We start from the raw sequence: 20,128 nt of genomic DNA on the forward strand, positions 1-20,128 counted from the left end.
TTTTCACATATTGAGCTGGAATGGATATCTATAGGCTACAGTAGTTAGAAAATATCATCATTGGTTTGCTAAGAACATTTATATGTACAGGTACGCTGGTCGAAAAGTTACCAGCTTTTTATGCTTGTGTCACACTGCATGGAGAGCAAACCATGGCAGAAAGCACAATTTCAAGCTTCATTTTCTTTGAACATTGTAAGACAGTCAAGTGAGTTCCAAGATGCGAGGCGTAGTCTTCGAGTATTTATCAAATTCGCATCAGGGACAGAGCCATGCACAGACCTTTGCGCAACGTTAAAAAAGTGTGAGAATGGACAACCCGGGTCACTCCCAAGGCTAACTGTTAAACCACTGCTACTGCATGTTTAATTCTCCTCACTGGGTGAACCAACATGTAGATAATGTTCCTCACATAGACACTACACTGAAAATATTAATGGGATAATGGACTTCTCCACAGGGCTCTACACTCTCTCCTCATGCCTTGCTCACGAGTATCACTTTGTGAACATGGGCAAGAACTGGACTGAAGCACAAGCCTACTGCAGAGAGAAGTACACTGACCTGGCCACCATAGACAACATGGAGGATATGAACAGACTGATCAACACTGTAGACAGTGGTTATAATGGATCAGCCTGGATAGGGTTGTATAATGGTGTTAACAGCTGGAGGTGGTCTCTAGAAGATATGGACTACTATGGTGAGGGAGAGGCTGAGTTTAGGAACTGGGACAGTTCAGATGTTAAATACACTGATCAGCACTGTGTAGTGACAGGAGAGTATGGGACGTGGTGGGATGACCATTGCATCATAAAATACCACTCGGTCTGCTACAACGGTGAGAACATGTTACTCTTTGGTGTATTTACAGCTCTATGTTTGTACAATCAGAACATTTTAAAAATAGGAAATAACATGATCAAAACTTAACAAATTCTCTAACATGCATATGCAGTGACATCATATAAACATTATTTAAAACAAGTATAGATTTCTTGTGAAATATTTACCTTGATATCAAGAATGCATTCAATAATTGCAGGAAAGACAACCAACATTTCTGAGAGGTTCATCTTGTCAAATGAAACCATGACATGGGATGAAGGGCAGAGCTACTGCAGACATCACTACACAGACTTGGCCAGTGTGAGGAACCTGGCTGAGAGCAGGAAGATAGGGAACATGGTACCGAAGGGAAACTGGGCGTGGATCGGCCTGTTCAGAGACTGGAGCTGGTCGGACCAGAGTAACTCTTCATTCAGATACTGGCGATCAGGAGCACCCAATAATCGCTACGGGAACTGTTTGTCGATGTTCGATAAATCAGGCAAATGGGAAGACTACACATGTGAGACGAAACTTCCCTTTTGCTGCTACAGTGGTGAGTTACATGATACAGTGTGTGTGTGTATGTTGGTGTGCTTGTGTGTGTGTTACTGGCATAGCGCTGTTTCGCTGACCCCCCCCCCCCCCCCCCCAAAAAAAAACTTCAATGCGTCAGCCACTCTCAAAGTATAGCCTACTGATCGCTGTCCATGGTGCTGAAATTGCGACGTCCACACGGCTGCCTATCGATTGGCTATTCAATTATGTGGTGCTAGTAGTTGGTGTGGATGGGTGGGCGTATAATACTAATGTCTAGCAACTAAGATTGAGTGTTCGAATCTCATCAGACAACTATAGCATTTTATTTAATTTAGCGACATACTACTCTGCAACTACTTAGCATGTTAGCTAACCCTTTAACCTTTTAACCTAACCCTAACTTCAATCCTTAGCCTAGCTAACGTTAGCAACCAAGCTAATGTTAGAGTTAGCCACCTAGCTAAAGTTAGGCACAACAAATTGTAATTCGTAACATTTCATAAATTTTTCTAATTTGTAATATTTTGTACGAATTGCATTTCAGAACAGTGTACAAATTGTAATTCGTAACATATCATATGGAATGGATGATGGACATCCACAAATGAATACATACCGTACGAAACGTAACATACCACACTAATTAGAGTGTCCCAGATTTACATTTACTATGTTACGTTTACCCCTGAGTCCAGGTTGGTATTAGCCTATAGCTTTCCTTTAATGGATACATGTTTATTTTAATTTAATTTTCTCAAGTTAAGACTAATGTTTGTTTCACAAAGCTATAGCTCTACGGTGTCGCAATATTGCTATTTAGAATGTTGGTTGGCGGCAATTACGTATTGGGTAATTCAAATATTGCAGATTGTTAAATACATTTTGAATTAAACAGTATACTAATTAATTAACCAATCTATTTTTTTTTTTTTATATATAAACAACTGTCCTGTAGGCCTATAGCCTACCTTAGCTGTCTTCTCGCTCTCTCGCAGCTTGGATAGAAAGTTTGTGCTGCATAAAACCAAATAATACAATCAGTCCACCATCAAAACAATAGCTTGCTATGGATTGTTTCATCATGCAGATAGGTTAGACTGCATTATCTATAGCTACTGTCATTTCCCCTTTGACTTTAAAAAACATCTATCAAACCCTACAAAATGTCAATTAATTATAATCCAGATAATAATTCACATTTCCTGTTGCTGCAAGATTATTTTCCTGCTGTAGCAAACTGGCTCAAATTAAGATCCGACATCTGTCTCTGTTAGACTTAGTGAAGAACACACAGCAGGTGGTGAGCGTGAAGCTGACCCCAAAGGACAAGAACATGGACCTGACTGATCCTGATGTACAGGAAGCCATCTTTCAGCAGGTGAATCTCACCTCCTCTTCCTCTTTTGAGAGATTAGAGACACTTTAGTACAAGTGATAAAGGGTTACTGCAGTATCTGGCCATATATACAATTGACTACACATTTACCTGTCATCTATAACGACCATTACAACTACATCTTATGTAGTATATAATGTTTTTGACTACATATCACTGATGCTATGTATTATGGAGCTGTTATAAAGGCTTTATGAATGAGGAATACAGTAAAGTGTTAGCCAGTACTGGCTGCATAGTCGGTCGACTAGTCAGTAAACAAAATGCTGTTTGTGTTCCTCAGATAAAGAAGGAATTGACTGAGAAGGGGATGTCTGATGTCAAACTGAGATGGAAGGAGCAGCCTGATGGAAAGATCTTCCACAAGGAAGAAAAGGAGAAGAAGTAAGGAGGAGAAACTGAACCGAGTTTGAAGCTGGAACTGTAAACACTATTACTGTAGACTATGGGGACTTTTCTGACCAACATCCCATTGACATCCCGACTAACCAAAACCCTGAAAACTAAACCTTACCGTGTCCCTAACGTTAACTAATCCCTTAACCCTAACTGTAACCCAACTTCACCTAATTTTAACCAATTTGAAAATTAAAAAAGGGCTTGCACGTCAGCCAAGTCCCCTTAGTTTTTCCCTACTACTACATAAAAAAAATCTATACAGTAACAGTCAAAAGTTTGGACACACTGACACACGTACTAATTCAAGGGTTTTCTTAATGTTCTACATTGTAGAATAATAGTGAAGACATCAAAACTATGAAATAAAACATAGAATCATGTAGTAACCAAAAAAGTGTTAAACAAATCAAAATATATTTTACTATTCAGATTCTTGAAAGTAGCCACCCTTTGCCTTGATGACAGCTTTGCAGACTTTTGGCATTCTCTCAACCAGCTTCAAGAGGTAGTCACCTGGAATGCATTTCAATTAACAGGTGTGCCTTGTTAAAAGTACATTTGTGGAATTTATATCCTTAATGCGTTTGAGCCAATCAGTTGTGTTGTGACAAGGTAGGGGGGTATACAGAAGATGGCCCTATTTGGTAAAAGACCAAGTCCAAATTATGGCAAGAACAACTCAAATAAGCAAAGAGAAACGACAGTTCATCATTACTTTAAGAACTTCGAAAGTTTCTTCAAGTGCAGTCGCAAAACCCATCAAGCGCTATGATGAAACTGGCTCTCATGAGGACCGCCATAGGAAAGGAAGACACAAATCAAATGTTATTAGTCACATGCGTCGATTACAACAGGTGTAGACCTTACAGTGAAATGCTTACTTACGAGCCCCTAATCGACAGCGCAGTTTCAAAGAATACGGATAAGAATAAGAGAAAAGTAGCAAGGAATTAAAGAGCACCAGTAAAAAAAAATATATATATATATATATATAACACACACACACACACACACAGGGGTGTGCCGGTTAGTTGAGGTACCTCATACATGTTGGTAGAGTTAATTAAAGTGACTATGCATAAATGACAACAGAGAGTGGAAGTGGTGTGGAGGGGGGCAAAGCGAATAGTCTGGGTAGCCATTTGACTAGATGTTCAGGAGTCTTATGGCCTGTGGGGTAGAAGCTGTTTAGAAGAGTCTTGGACCTAGACTTGGCGCTCCGGAACCGCTTGCCATGTGGTAGCAGAGAGAACAGTCTATGACTAGGGTGGCTGGAATCTCTGACATTTTTTAGGGCCTTCCTCAGACACCGCCTGGTATAGAGGTTCTGGATGGCAGGAAGCTTGGCCCCAGTGATGAACTGGGCCGTTCGCACCACACCCCCATCTCTCTTTCTCCCCCTCTTACCCCCGTTCTCTCTATCTCCGACACCCCCCTTCTCTCACCCCTGTCTCTCTCTATCCCCCACCCCCTTCTCTCTCTGTTCACCCATCGCCCTTGCTCTCCCCATCTATCTCCCCCTTATCTCACCCCCTTCTCTCTCTCACCCCCACCACCTTCTCACATCCCCCTTCTCTTTCTATCCACCTGTCCCCCTCAACTCTCTCTGTCCCCCCACTCCCCCTCTTACTGTCCAACCACCTCCACTCTCTCTCTAAATCCATCACTCCCTCACACTGTCTCCCGCACCCCCTCTCTCTCTGTCCCCCCACTCCCCTCTCTGTCCAACCACCCCCACTCTCTCTCTAAATCCATCACTCCCTCACACTCTCTCCCACACCCCCTCTCTCTCTGTCCCCCCACTCCCCCTCTCTGTCCAACCACCTGCACTCTCTCTCTAAATCCATCACTCCCTCACACTCTCTCCCACACCCCCTCTCTCTCTGTCCCCCCACTCCCCCTCTTACTATCCAACCACCCCCACTCTCTCTCTAAATCCATCACTCCCTCACACTCTCTCCCACACCCCCTCTCTCTCTGTCCCCCCACTCCTCCTCTCTTTCCAACCACCTGCACTCTCTCTCTAAATCCATCACTCCCTCACACTCTCTCCCACACCCCCTCTCTCTCTGTCCCCCCACTCCCCCTCTTACTGTCCAACCACCCCCACTCTCTCTCTAAATCCATCACTCCCTCACACTCTCTCCCACACCCCCTCTCTCTCTGTCCCCCCACTCCCTCCCTCAATTCAATTTTCTCTCTACCCCTCTCAATTTTCTCACCCCTCTCTCTTTCTGTGTCTCCCATCCCACCCTCTCTCTATCCCCCTCTCTCGCTCTTTCAGATGTGTTGTCATCTCCCACATCCCAGCAGGAGAGACCAACACCTTCCAGTGTAATGAGATGGACGGTCGCTATGTTGTTGTGGTGATCCCTGGACAGAACAAGATTCTCACTCTGTGTGAGGTGGAAGTATATGGCACGGTCAAACCTCCAGGTACTTCTTTACCAGTACATGTATTTATTCTGTCAGTGAAGGTATGCCGAATAATAACTTTAACGACCAGAATTTCTTTCCTGTCGGACATCATTTAGTGGAGATGATAATTGTTTTCCAATGCATGTTTTTTATATTGAATGGGTTTTTTTGTGACTCGGTGGGAGACAATGCAAATTAGTAGAAATCTGTGTAAAATATTTTTTCTTCAACAATATGCGTTATAAAAATAACTCTGTTTATGCATCGCTCAGCTTACTAAACTCTAGTAAATCAATCACCTTTTGAGTTTTGTGGTATTTACGGTATTTTGCACAGATTTGAACTATTTTGCACCGTGAAAAATATCAGCAAATGTATTTCAGCCCCCAAGTCATAGAGAACGGTGGTGAGGATGAAGATCCAATCAGATGCTGATCTTACGGACCAGGCAGTCGGTGACCAGCTCCTACAGCAGGTGAGAGAGAGGGGGAGGAAGAGGGAAAGAGAGAAATAGAATGTGTCTGTGTATATGAACATTTTTCTAACCGCTGGTACTTTCATCTAGCTGCATGTAGAGTTTCTGAAGCAGGGGGTGTCTGGCGTTCAGCTGCGCTGGAGGACTCAATCAGATGGACAGATTTTCCACCGTGAGGAAGAAGAGGAGGGTGGATCCACACAGGAAGGTAACAACAAGGAACATATTATATAGACTGTTGTCCTTATTGCAACAGACAGGCATTGAAGACATTGTGCTTTTATCAGAGTTGGGGTCAGTTCCATTTCAGGAAATAAATTGATATTTTAATTCCAATTCCAATTTTCCTCATTGTGTTTCAATTATGACAATATTGAAGTAATTGTCGCCTGACCCTTTTAATAGCCAAGGCAACGGCACTCATTTCAGCAAATAAACGCCTGTTTCAAATAAACATTGGGTCTAAATGAATTGCTTACAAGGTCACCATGAATTACCAGGAATTACCATGAATTGCCATGAATTGTTTGAGGTTTAATGTTTGATTTGTCACATTAAATAATTCAGTAATGATTCAAAAGAATTATGGCAATCTTCCGTTTTTATCGTCAGTAAGAAAGTACAAGCCACTGGCTGCAAACAGCTGAGAACTGCTAGATATGAACTGGCAAGCACAAAAACATCAACAACTTTGGGAGTACAGACCCCCAGAAATTGGCACCCCCAGTAAGAACTGACAAAAACACAGTAAAAGATGTGAATAATTTTTCTGTCAAGGAATGTTTTTTTTAATAGAGGCATGCTGAGACAAAAGACATGTGACACAGTGTGTAAATGATAACACATTAGTGCTGGAATTAAACAGTTAACTATGCAAATGTGTAAAAACCTGTGTGCATTAAGGAAATAGATGCCTGGCTTAAATAGAAGCATGTGTCTAATATGCTGCTGTTGTGTTCAGTGATTTAAGCAAATAAATGCCGGGCGGTTAATTGAAGTTGTCCTGTATTTAAATGTCTGTAGAAACAACATTATTCCTTTCAACATGTATCAGTTAATATGCAGTTTGGTTCATATTTGTTTCAAATACTGAACATGGTTTTGTCAAGTATATTATTGCAAGGCTACATTCTATTGACTTACAAAAGCAGCACCAATGAGTTAGCCAAACAACTTTGATAAACAACCAAAATAAAGACAGATTTTCAGGTACATTATGTTTTTGGTTTAGACCAAGACCATTTCAAGCTTATCTTTCTAAAATATACAGTTATTTTTGAATATTTAGGCATGTTTGTGGCTAACGCATTGATTCTGCTTTGCAGTATATCCAGTCTGGTCTTTTCTAAATAGAAGCTTAGCTTTAGGTGTTTTAATTTAATTGTGCAGAAACCATACAAATGTGTGACAGAAATTCTCTACAAATTGATGTACTCACCTGTTAAAACATTGAGACAGAGTTGGGAAATAATGTAAGTTAATGTATGAACATTTTATAGAATATGAAATGAGAAATATCACAGTGTATCGTCTGCTCTTGGAATGTACCTGCTGTATTACAATGATATTCACTCATTCATTAATGTATTTCAACTGATATTCACTCATTCATAAGGGCCAGGATAGACCTTAACTACTATGATACTGCAGTGCTCTTTCTGTCACACCATGTCCAAGAAAACTAAAATAAATCTGCCACCAAATAATAACTTGAACTAAATAATCTCATCCCTAGCATGGTAACCTGACTCAATCAATTAGCCAGCTAACTTTGACAAAACACCAGATATAACTATTGATTTTCTGGTTCATTAAGAAATCTAAAATTAGATATGTGTTTAAGGTTGTTGAGTTAATTACACCATGACCATTTTAAGCTTTCTCTTTAAAAAAATAAACAAAGTTATTTAGAAAATATTACTCTTACTATTGTTGTCAACATGGTAGAGGAGTTTGTTAATTTGATTCTATTTTAGTCCCCAATGGGGCATAATCTTCCAAGAGTCCATGAAAAACATAAAATATCCTATTATAAGAAAATTGATTAGAGGACCATATTTTGCCCCCTTGACATGGCTGGGGAGGAGGCATAACCTCTGCCGTGGTAATTTCCTGTATAACTAAATGAGGAGAGTTTACAAACCACACACAAGTCATAGTTATTTAAACTTAATCTTCAATTATATGAGCTTCACCATAGCCCTTTGACTCTCAGATCAATTCAGTGTCTATAAATGAATTCTCTGAGAGTGCTTACAAAATAATTCTAGTATCTTTTATAGCCAAGATACACCCTTCTCAACTCACATGACGAACCACAGATCTCAGAAACTTCACAAAGGGCCTTTTACTTGAGAGAGAAGTATCCCATAGCCAGATAGCATTAGCTATAAATTAGCGTTCAGTTTGGTCTCCAAGACGAGGTTCTGATTTCGTTCGTGGTACTTCATAGTACCAAAACATTACCTCATCCAATGGCACATATCAATTGTCAACTTTAGACACTCCCATCTCAAATACACCCCACCCCTGGACAAGCTCACTGAGGGGAGTGACTTCTAGGTCATATACTATCTCAAGATTAGTGCAACATCAGAGGAATAATACAATGCTTCCAGACACTGCCATACTCCTCCCCCCAATGGGAAAAGGAGGGAGTGACTGGAGTACAGACATTGTGGAGCCCTTCACATGGTTTAACAGATACATTCACATATGAAGACAATGTTCAAACCTGTTCACATATGAAGACAATGTTCCATTCTGATATTCTGCTTATTACCAGACATGTAAAAGACAAGCCTGACCTCTCCCCTCTGGGCCCCACGTGACTTTTCCCTAGAGGAGAAAGGAAAATGCAACTGCCGACAGTATAGTCCAAAAAGAGACATTCTAATGACAAGTATCTCACATAAGCATATTAGGAAAGTAATTAAAACATCTTATTTATCTATGTTACCTAACTAATTCTGATTCAGCTACGACACCTCTTTGTTATGGCTAGCCTAAATAAGTTCACGAGTAAAATTGTGCTTAACAGATTCAACCACAAAGACCAGGGAGGAAGGTGGTATTCATTTCATTTCAGGAAGGTGGTATTTTTTGTGGTATTTCAGGAAGGCTCTATGTTATACTGATCGCACTATACATTTTTTGGGTGTATGTTTGGTATGCTTGTGCTTGTCCGATAGAGCCATTGGACATCTTTCAGATATGTTCCTATCGACGGTTTCATTGCTAAATATAAAAGCAGGCACATTTTTCCAGTCTCTGAAAGACTACAATTTGTGTTGGGCAGTGTTTCGTGCTCTGGCCCCCGTCCCTCCCCCAAGGCGGGCTTTTTTGAACAGGAACATCACTAAAGAAACTGACCAGATGCAATGGCTTCCAGTGATTCCTCTCATCAACACAAATTCAATGATGGAGCATCTATTACCTACATGGTGACATTCATCCATACGTTACAGAGAAGAGGATTCGAAAGAGTTGGCTTTAGCTAACGTTAGAAGTTCAGCTACAGCCAATGCCAGCACCAAGAGGGCCGATGACAAGTGCAGTGCACAGCTAAGTTATTTTTCCTGCAAGCCACCTAGCTAACTTTAGCTTATCTACTGAAACCCATATTGTGTATTGATGGCTAACATGTTACAGTGGTGGGAAATCAAAATATTTTTCTCTTTTTTAACTTAGCTAGCTAGCTAGCTAAACAACTACCGGTAGCCATATCTATGACTAAAAATATAAGATATTTTGTTTCTTGATTGTAAAACCTCTTCTATTTTTAATTGTAGATACAGCTAGCTATTGAACAGCAAGCTACAACGTTAAAACCAGCCACCTAAAGCTATGTTTATCAGCAAACGTTAGCACCTGACTGGAGTTGGCTAGCTTGTTAGCCTTTGCGCATGCTAACGTGTTATGTGCCACGCCTCGCATTTGTTAGCGAACGTGTCACATCAGCAACTGTAAAGAATTTTACAAGCTACCTATGTAACATAATTGACGAGGGTTGACATTGGTTATGATGATGACTTTGGATGCATTTCAATCACCAAATTATAGGCATAACGCAAAATAGGATTCCAAACAGATGTAAATCAGAAGTATTGGATATCCAGCAAGCTAGCTAGGTAAGTTTACTAGCAAACAGTGAGGAGAAACAATAATACAACCATTTACTGTTGTAAATCTGTAAAACTGAAGCTGATTTTACTATAAAACATGTTTGCCTAAGCATGCTTGATAGACATGGCTGTAGGTAGATACTGTCTGCCTACCTACCTAGGCTCATTTGTATGGTCTGGTCACAGCAAAGGTTGAGGGTTATGCCCCATTTCTTTCTACTAGGCTAGATACGGTTGTAAATGTAATCTCTGTGCCTGTGCCCATGTATGTATGTTCAACTAGTCTACCCTAATGTTGATGTTTTGCTGGCACGGTTCAACTGTTGTTCAAACTGCACAATAGAGTATAATTTTGTTTGTTTTTTGTCTTCCAGACAATATCGTGTGGTTCCTGGGCATCATCCTGAATTGTATTTTAGATACAGAAACAGAAGGCCTTTGCATCATGCATCATTGTAGCAGAACTGTATCCTGTAAACTGTATCCCTCTCGAGGGACTAGACATTATGCTCGATTTCAAGCAGATGACTCACCAGGAACTGAATGGCAGTTTGAGCATCACACTCCTCCCACAACATTACAAGTATTCCCTGAACTTACTGCATGTTCCTTTGGAATGACAATTTCTTAATGACCACCTCTCCCATCATCTGCTGATCACCAGTTCTCTTAGCTACAGAATGTTACACCGGATTACTGGAAGATACAGTATAAGTACTGTTTGGTGTAGCGCTGAATTTTCTACCAACCTCAGCGATGCGGTCTTCATCCTTGATTTGGAGAAACAGGAGTCTCATAAAAGGTCTGTGTCCAGTTGCAGACGGTCAGTTGGATTTTAGAAAATGTTCCATTATGAAATGTAATACTTTTTTTGCTCCATAAAGTAATCCAACAATATGTGCGCTGCCATCGTGATCGAGACAGGTCTCAGTCATCATGACATGCAGCACTTTGGGGTGGACACCCACCTGTCTCGATCAATGAGAGAAGAATTGAAAAAGACAAGATGTCAGCAAAAATCTTTGGGTAAATCACATTAGATACAGTTCTCTGCACTTGTCTGTTTCTACACCTGAGACACACTCAGACACACTGAAATGTACTACACTGTACATACAAATGTTTTTTGTATGTTACTTTTACCATATAACATTGTTGTTCAGTACCCAGTTCTCTTGAGTTAGCATTAAATAATGTACATTCTCCTGTATTTTAGTTTGTTTATTTGTCAATCCGAATGTTTAGCATCTGTTTGATGCTACAGAGCCCTGTACAGCTTACATGCATACATATATTCTCTGAATCCATAAGGGCTGACACATTTCTAAGAGGGATAGAACATATCCAAACATATTTGTTAGTGGTTCTACATCAAGACTCTCCAACACTGTTCCTGGAGCGCTACCATCCTGTATGTTTTCACTCCAACCCTAATCTAGCACATCTGATTCTAACAATTAGCTGGTTGATAAGCTGGACCAGGTTAGTTACAACTGGGGTTGGAGCGAAAACCTACAGGAGGGTAGCTCTCCAGGAACAGGGCTGGAGACCCCTGTACAACATAGTCTTATGCCAGGATTTCTCAAACTCGGTCCTGGGGACTCCAAAACCAAAACCTGCAGCCCTTGGAGTCCCCAGGGTCGAGTTTGGGGAAACGCTGTCTAATGCTGTGCAACACTGGCTGCAATTACACAGGCAGACCAATTCTGATATTTTTTACACTAAGTGGTCTTAATCACATCAGCTCTTTATCGGAACTAATTGGTCAAAAGACCAATTAGTGAAAAAAAGTATCATAATTGGGCTGCCTGTGTAAATGTAGCCATAGTCCTTTATCTGGCTTCGGTACACTGGCAATGGTGGGCTGGGGAAGCTGAGACTGTCATACACTGATCTGTTTCACCTGTCTTTGTGCTTGTCTCCAACCCCCTCCATGTGTCGCCCATCCCCATTATCCCCTGTGTATTTATACCTGTGTTCTCTGTTCGTCTGTTGCCAGTTTGTTTTGTTTCGTGAAACCTACCAGCGTTTGTTCCCCTGCTCCTGTCTGTTCTTGCTCCTATTTTCTAGTCCTTCTCACATTTTAACCGTTCTGCTTGCCCTGACCCTGAGCCTGCCTGCCGTTCTATACCATGCCCCACCTCAATGGATTATTGACCCCTGCCTGCCCTGACCATGAGACTGCCTGCCATTCTGGACCTTTGACACCCTCTCTGGATTACTGACCTCTGCCTGCCTTTGACCTGTTGTTTGCCTGCTCCTGTACTAGAAATACATGTTTGTTTCTTTGACACTGTCTGCATTTGGGTCATATCTAAAACCTGATAGTACGAACTAGCCATGACTGACCCAGCAGACTCAGACCAGCTCCACAATGGAAGACACAAGGAGTTACTTCAAGGTCTTATGGAGGGACTTCCTACCCTGACAGAACGAGGCGTTCGATACCTTGATTGGAGAATTTCTGCGGATTCCCCACTGGGCAGCGGGTCACACCATAATCTCCCAGCCTACCCCAGTGTCCCGAGAACACTGCTTACCACCTCCGGAGCGCTACGCTGGAGATTCCGGAACCTGCTGGGCTTTTCTATCTCAGTGCTCCCTCATTTGCGAGTAAAGGACGAGGTTGCAGCCCAGGAACTACCGACGGATATCGACTCACTCATCGCCTTGACCATTTGGATCAATGGGCGACTACGGGAACGAAGGAAGGAGAGGAGATTCGATTTCACTCGCCAGTCCAAGGATTCCACCTCGTCTCCGAGGTATCCCCTTTTCAGAGAGAACACGAGGCTACCCGAGTTCCCCCCGAGAGCCTCCGAAGACTGACAATTCACCTCTTCCTGAGCCCATGCAACTAGGCAGAGCTAGGCTGTCTCCAGCTGAACGGCTACACAGGCTTTACACTAAGAGCTGCTTGTATTGCGGGACTACTCTGTATTTCGTCTCCATCTGTCCACTAAAAGACCAGGCTCACCGGTAGGAGCGAGTACTCTGGTGGGCCATACGGATACGTTTTCCTCTCCCCTTACTCGCATCCCTTTTCATGCCATGTTGCTGTGGGGGAACCAGTCAAAATCCCTCTGGGTACTCATCGACTCTGGGGCCGATGAGAGCTTTATGGATGCTACCCTTGCTTCCGAGCTGAATATCCCCCCTCAGTCCCTCTCCATTCCCATGGACGTTAGAGTACTGGACAGGCGCTCTATAGGCCGGGTCACCCACAATACCACCCCTATCAGTCTACGTGTGTCAGGGAACCACAGCGAGACGATCCAGTTCCTGCTCATTAAGTCTCCTCAGGTTCCTGTGGTATTGGGGTTCTCCTGGCTCCTCCGACACAATCCCCTCATTGACTGGTCTACCGGTGCCATCATGAGCTGGAGCCCGTTCTGCCATACCCATTGCCTGAAGTCAGCGCAGCCTACCCCGGAACGTCTTCTTGGGGGCTCGGAAGTTGCCCTGGACCTCTCCGCCATTCCCGCGGAGTACCAGGACCTCCGGGAGGTGTTCAGTAAGGCCCGGGCCACTTCGCTGCCGTCACACCGACCATATGACTGCCAGATTGACCTTCTCCCAGGCATCACTCCTCCCTGGGGACGCCTGTACTCTTTGTCGGGTCCGGAGACCAAGGCTATGGAGAGGACTCCCATGAAGCAAGGTACATCCGTCCTTCTGCCTCCCCTGTCGGACAAAACCCTGCACCCATGCATCAACTACCAGGGTCTCAACGACATCACTGAAGAACCGCTACCGGCTACCTCTCATCTCATTGGCCTTTGAGCCGCTTCAGGGGGCCACCGTGTTCTTCAAGCTGGAACTACAGAACGCCTACCACCTGGTGTGGATATGGGAAGGAAATGAGTGGAAGACTGCCTTCAACACGGCCAGCAGTCACTATGAGTATCTGGTCAGGCCATTTGGCTTTACCAATGCCCCTGCCGTGTTACAGGCTCTGGTTAATGATGTTCTCCGCAATATGTTGAACCGCTCCACCCAAGAACACATGCTCCAACGCCTCCTGGAGAACCAGCTTTTTGTAAAAGCAAAGAAATGTGAATTCCATCGCTCCACCATCCCCTTTATGGGTTACATCATCGCTACAGGGAGTGTACAGATGGATCCCGGGAAGGTGAGAGCGGTGGCGGATTTCCCCATCCTACGTCCAGAGTACAGCTGCAATGTTTCCTGGGATTCGCCACATTTTATTGACGCTTTATCCAGGGTTACAGCACCCTGGCTTCCCCCCTGTCTCCATTTACCTCTCTCAAGGTTCCTTTCACATGGTCCCCAGCTGCTGACCGGGCGTTCTAGGATCTCAAACACCGCTTCACCACAGCTCCCACCTTGATTCATCCTGACCCGTCCCACCAGTTCATGGTGGAGGCCGATGCTTCGGATGTCAGAGTGGGGTCTGTCCTGACCCAACGGTCTGCCCTGGACCTCAAGTTACATCCCTACGCCTTCTTCTCCCACCACCTCAAAGCCACGGAGAGTAATTACGATATGGGGAATCGTGAGCTTCTTGCGGTGAATATGGCGTTGGAGGAGTGGAGGCACTGGCTGGAGGGGGCGGAACATCCTTTCATAGTGTGGACTGACCACAAGAACATGGAATATCTCTGCACCGCCAAGCGCCTTGATTCCAGGCAAGCACCCGGTTCAACTTCTCCCTCTCATACTGGCCGGGATCCAAGAATATCAAGCTGGATGCGCTGTCATGCCGCTATAACCCCACGGATACTACCCCGGAACCTGAGACCATCCTTCCCACCTCGTGCCTGGCGACGGCACTCAGCTGGGGAATAGGGAATCGGGTTTGTGAGGCGTAGCATTCCAAGTTAAACCCCAGGGGGGACCCAGATTTCCAAATGTTCATTCCTGGCGTGGTCCACTCCTTGGTCCTGAAGTGGGCCCACCCCTCCAGGCTTGCCTGCCACCCAGGCTCCCGTCGGACCCTGGCTTTTGTGCGACAACGCTTTTGGTTGCCTACTATGGTTCCTGATGTTTCCACAATCGTCGCCTCTTGCACGGTCTGTGAACAGAACAAGACTCTGCGACAAGCTCCGGCTGGTCTCCTCCAACCTCTGCCTGTCCCTCACCGTCCCTGTTTTCACATCTCCCTGGACTTTGTCACAGGTCTCCCCCCATTCTGATGGCAACACCGCCATCCTGAACGTGGTGGATCGGTTTTCCAATGCCGCCCACTATATTCCTGCTAACCAAATAAACCTCACCTTACCTTCCCATTGATTGGCTAATACAGGGTTGTATTCATAAGGCAACAATGGAAAGAAAACAGATTGAAACAGTGAGTGATGGACTACCTGATCTTATGCCTTTTCCAGCATGATGGAGCACCTTGCCATAAGGCAAAAGTTATCTTGGGGAAAAAAACATTGATATTTTCGGTCCATGGGCAGGAAACTCCCCATACCTTAATCCCATTGAGAACTTGTGGTCAATCCTCAAGAGGCAAGTGGACAATCAAAAACCCACAAATTCTGACAAACTCCAAGCATTGATTTTGCAAGAATGGGCTGCCATCAGTCAGGATGTGGCCCAGAAGTTAATTGACAGCATGCCAGGGCGGATTGCAGAGGTCTTGAAAAAGAACGGTATTGACTCTTTGCATCAACTTCATGTAATTGTCAATAAAAGCCTTTGACACTTATGAAATGCTTGTAATTATACTTCAGTATTCAATAGTAACATCTGACAAAAATATCTAAAAGACACTGAAGCAGCAAACCTTGTTGAAAATTAATATTTGCGTCATTTTCAAAACTTTTGGCCACGACTCCTGCAAACTAGTGTGTTTTAATCAATTGTTTGGTGGCGTGATTATTTTTAATATAGTTATATCTAAAAAAAGATAACTTTTAAAATATTTAACCATGTAAATTTGTATGAAATTCACTGAGGAGGATGGTCCTCCCCTTCCTCCTCTGAGGAGCATCCACTGTTCCCATCAAATTCAAACAGTTTCCATCAGGGATGGAAAAGACTGAAGTTGTGTAACTATTGACACCTCAGGGAGAGGATGAGGTTATCTGGATGACTGCTAAACAAATCCCCTGGGAAACAACACCACACACACATGCAAATACACATGCAAACACACACGCACACGGGGTGGTGGGCTACAGCTCACTGCTAACCAAATACACCTCACCTTAACCTGTCAATCTTTGGCTAATACAGGGTTGTGTTCATAAGGCACCAAACGGAAGAAAACAGATTGAAACAGGGAGTGAGGGACTATCTGATCTTATGCAATCACAAACACACATTTTTGTTTTCAGTTGCAAAAAGTTGCTACATCTTTTATGTTGTGTTCCCTAATGAACATGACCCAGGTTTGCATGTTTGCCAGACAGAGAGAGAGAAAAGAGAGTAAGAAGAATCCATCACGCACACTAAGACAGAGGAGAGGAGCGAGGGATTCAGCAAAGGACAAGATAGCCCTGTCAATACAGGTATGTTCATCTTATGTTTGGATATACTGTTTTATAATTAAAAACCTTGGCTAATACTATAATAAAGAATGATGATAATATATAAGTAAAGAAATGGGTTATTATCACATTAATAAATGGTTGTGGTAATGTCTAATGCTGAAAAGGACAAGAATAGTACATCTACATCCTATACATGGCAGGTGTTGATGTCCAGAAATAGATCATATTAACTGATAATTAAAAGGGGAAAATGTTTAATGTTATTAATTCATATTGACTGATGAATATGTTGCCACATCCCAGATCCATGGAGTGGAGTAGGAGAGCTGTCCCTGTCTCTGGTGAGAACTAAATACCTACAAGGGTTAGAGTCAATTCTATTTCAATTCCAGTAAAATCAGACAGTAAATTACATTCCAATTAAGTTCCTTATGACATTGTCAGCAGTAAGATTTTAGCTCTATTTCCAAAAAGACAATGCCTGTAGCTTTCAAATGATGTGTCACTTTCTATTTTCATGTACAGAGCCCAAAACAACCACTCAGAGTTTAACAATTAATTTGAATTTCAGTGTACTTCCTGAATTTACAGAAATTGAATCGACCCCAACCCTTCCATCTAAAAGTCAAAGATCTTTAATGATCAGCATTACCCTATAACACGTTACATAACTTGTCATATACTGCATTCACATGAATATGATTAATTATGACTAATCATTCATATGCTTATTGTGGCTTTACAGGGATTTTCCTACTCTTTCTGAGGGTCACCGTGCAAATAGGTAAATGCATTTAATTTAAACAATCACACAAAAAAAGACAGACAGACAAAACAAACAATCTAAATCAATGAATGAAGTATTGGCCACTGTGACAGAAGCAATACATACAAAAAGAATAAATAAAAACATGAATGAATAAGTAAATAAATCAACTAATCAATGCATGAAGTACAAGCATTGGCCGCTGTGACAGAAGCTAGGCCTAGTAATAACTTTCATTCAGTTAAAGTCACTACACCCTAAAACCTCAACTAAGTATTGTAATAAATATTGAGGAAATTGAGCAAATTGGGCAAGCTGCTTGGAGTAACACTAGATTGTAAACTGTCATGGTCAAAACATATTGATGCAGTAGTAGCTAATATGGGGAGAAGTCTGTCTATAATAAAGCGATGCTCTGCTTTCTTAACAACACTATCAACAAGGCAGGTCCTACAGGCCCTAGTTTTGTCGCACCTTGACTACTGTTCAGTCGTGTGGTCAGGTGCCACAAAAAAAGGACTTAGGAAAATTACAATTGGCTCAGAACAGGGCAGCACGGCTGGCCCTTGGATGCACACAGAGAGCTAATATTAATAATATGCCTGTCAATCTCTCTTGGCTAAAAGTGGAGGAGAGATTGACTTCATCACTACTTTTATTTATGAGAGGTATTGACATGTTGAATGCACCGAGCTGTCTGTCTTAACTACTGGCACACAGCTCGGACACCCATGGATACCCCACAAGACATGCCACAAGAGGTCTCTTCACAGTCCCCAAGTCCAGAACAGACTATGGGAGAAACACAGTTCTACATAGAGCCATGACTACATGGAACTCTATTCCACATCAAGTAACTGACAAGCAGTAAAATTAGGTTTAAAAAACAGATTAAGGGGCCTCCCGGGTGGCGCAGTTAGCACTGCGATGCAGTGCTCTAGACCACTGCGCCACCCGGGAGGCCCCTTAATCTGTTTTTTAAACCTAATTTTACTGCTTGTCAGTTACTTGATGTGGAATAGAGTTCCAGAGTCTCTGGGTTCGCCCCCAGGCTCTGTCGCAGCCGGCCGCGACCGGGAGGTCCGTGGGGCGACGCACAATTGGGCTAGCGTCGTCCGGGTAAGGGAGGGTTTGGCCGGTAGGGATTTCCTTGTCTCATCGCGCTCCAGCGACTCCTGTGGCGGGCTGGGCGCAGTGCGTGCTAACCAAAGGGGCCAGGTGCACGGTGTTTCCTCCGACACATTTGTGCGGCTGGCTTCCGGGTTGGAGGCGCGCTGTGTTAAAGAAGCAGTGCGGCTTGGTTGGGTTGTGCTTCGGAGGACGCATGACTTTCGACCTTCGTCTCTCCCGAGCCCGTACGGGAGTTGTAGCGATGAGACAAGATAGTAATTACTAGCGATTGGATACCACGAAAATTGGGGAGAAAATGGGATAAAAAAAAAAAAAAAAAAAAAAAAAAACAGATTAAAAAAACACCTTATGGAACAGCGGGGACTGTAAAGCAACAAACATTGGCACAGACACACACACACACACACACCCACTCAATAACATACGCACTATACATACACATGGATTTAGTACTGTAGATATGTGGTAGTGGTGGAGTAGGGGCCTGAGGGCACACAGTGTGTTGTGAAATTTGTGAATGTATTGTAAAGTTTTAAAATTGTAAAAACTGCCTTTATTTTGCTGGACCCCAGGAAGAGTAGCTGCTGCCTTGGCAGCAGCTAATGGGGATCCATAATAAATACAAATACAAAGTGTCCAATTAAAGGTAACTATTTACATTTAATACAAGTTGGTGCAGGTGTGTGTTTACAGGGGGATGGGGATGTGTATATCTGAGGTGTATTCACTATGAACCAAACTGAACAAAATGGAGATTGACTAAACTGAACTAACCTGCAAAACGTTTTCAGTTGCAAAACGTATTGCTACGGTGTGCACTAATGAATAAACCTGTGTATTATATCTGTCTCTGTCACTCAAACAGACAACGTGGCATTGAGAGGAGTGGCTGCTCAGTCATCACAGTTTTCCGATCGCGATGCTCACTATGCAATCGATGGGTACAGAAACACAAACTATGGATCCTGCACCCACACTGCACAGCAGACCAACCCCTGGTGGAGAGTGGACCTGCTGGATGTGTACAAAGTGACAGCTGTCACCATCACCAACAGAGATGAAGTTCCTGAGAGGCTTGATGGTGCTGAGATCCGTATCGGTAACTCACTGGAGAACAACGGCATAAACAACCCCATGTGAGTAGTGAAATCAAATAAACTACATTGTACTCAAATCAAATCAAATTGTATTTGTCACATGCGACGAATACAACATGTGTAGACCTGACAGAGAAGTGCCTACTTACAAGCCCTTAACAAACAGTACAGATCAAGAAATAGTTATGAAAATGTTTACTAAATAAAATGACGTCAAAAACAAAAAGTAACACAGTAGAAATACATAACAATAACGATGCTATATACAGGTGGCCCAGGTTACTCAAGGGGCACAGGTTAGTCGAGGTAATTTATTCATGTAGGTAAGGGTAAAGTGACTATGCATAGATGATAAAATGATAAACAGCGAGTAACAGCAGGGGGTCAATGTAAATAGTCGGGGTGTCCATTTGATTAATTGTTCAGCGGTCTTATAGCTTGGGGGTAGAAGCTGTTGAGAAGCCTTTTGGACCTAGACTTGGCGCTCCGGTAC

The 20,128-nt window shown here is 43.0% G+C and overlaps 1 protein-coding gene across 1 annotated transcript in view; it reads left to right on the forward strand.

Annotated features, from left to right (window-relative positions):
• LOC129835641 (uncharacterized) overlaps positions 1 to 20,128 on the forward strand; it is a gene marked incomplete at its 5' end in the record, with an annotated part of 390,259 nt that overhangs the window by 311,478 nt on the left and 58,653 nt on the right. The window contains 1 exon segment of the mRNA XM_055901361.1: positions 19,396 to 19,674. Within this exon segment, the coding sequence (XP_055757336.1) occupies positions 19,396 to 19,674 (279 nt within the window).

The sequence above is a fragment of the Salvelinus fontinalis genome, chromosome 36 (assembly GCF_029448725.1).
Source record: "Salvelinus fontinalis isolate EN_2023a chromosome 36, ASM2944872v1, whole genome shotgun sequence".
Classification (NCBI taxonomy): Eukaryota; Metazoa; Chordata; class Actinopteri; order Salmoniformes; family Salmonidae; genus Salvelinus; species Salvelinus fontinalis.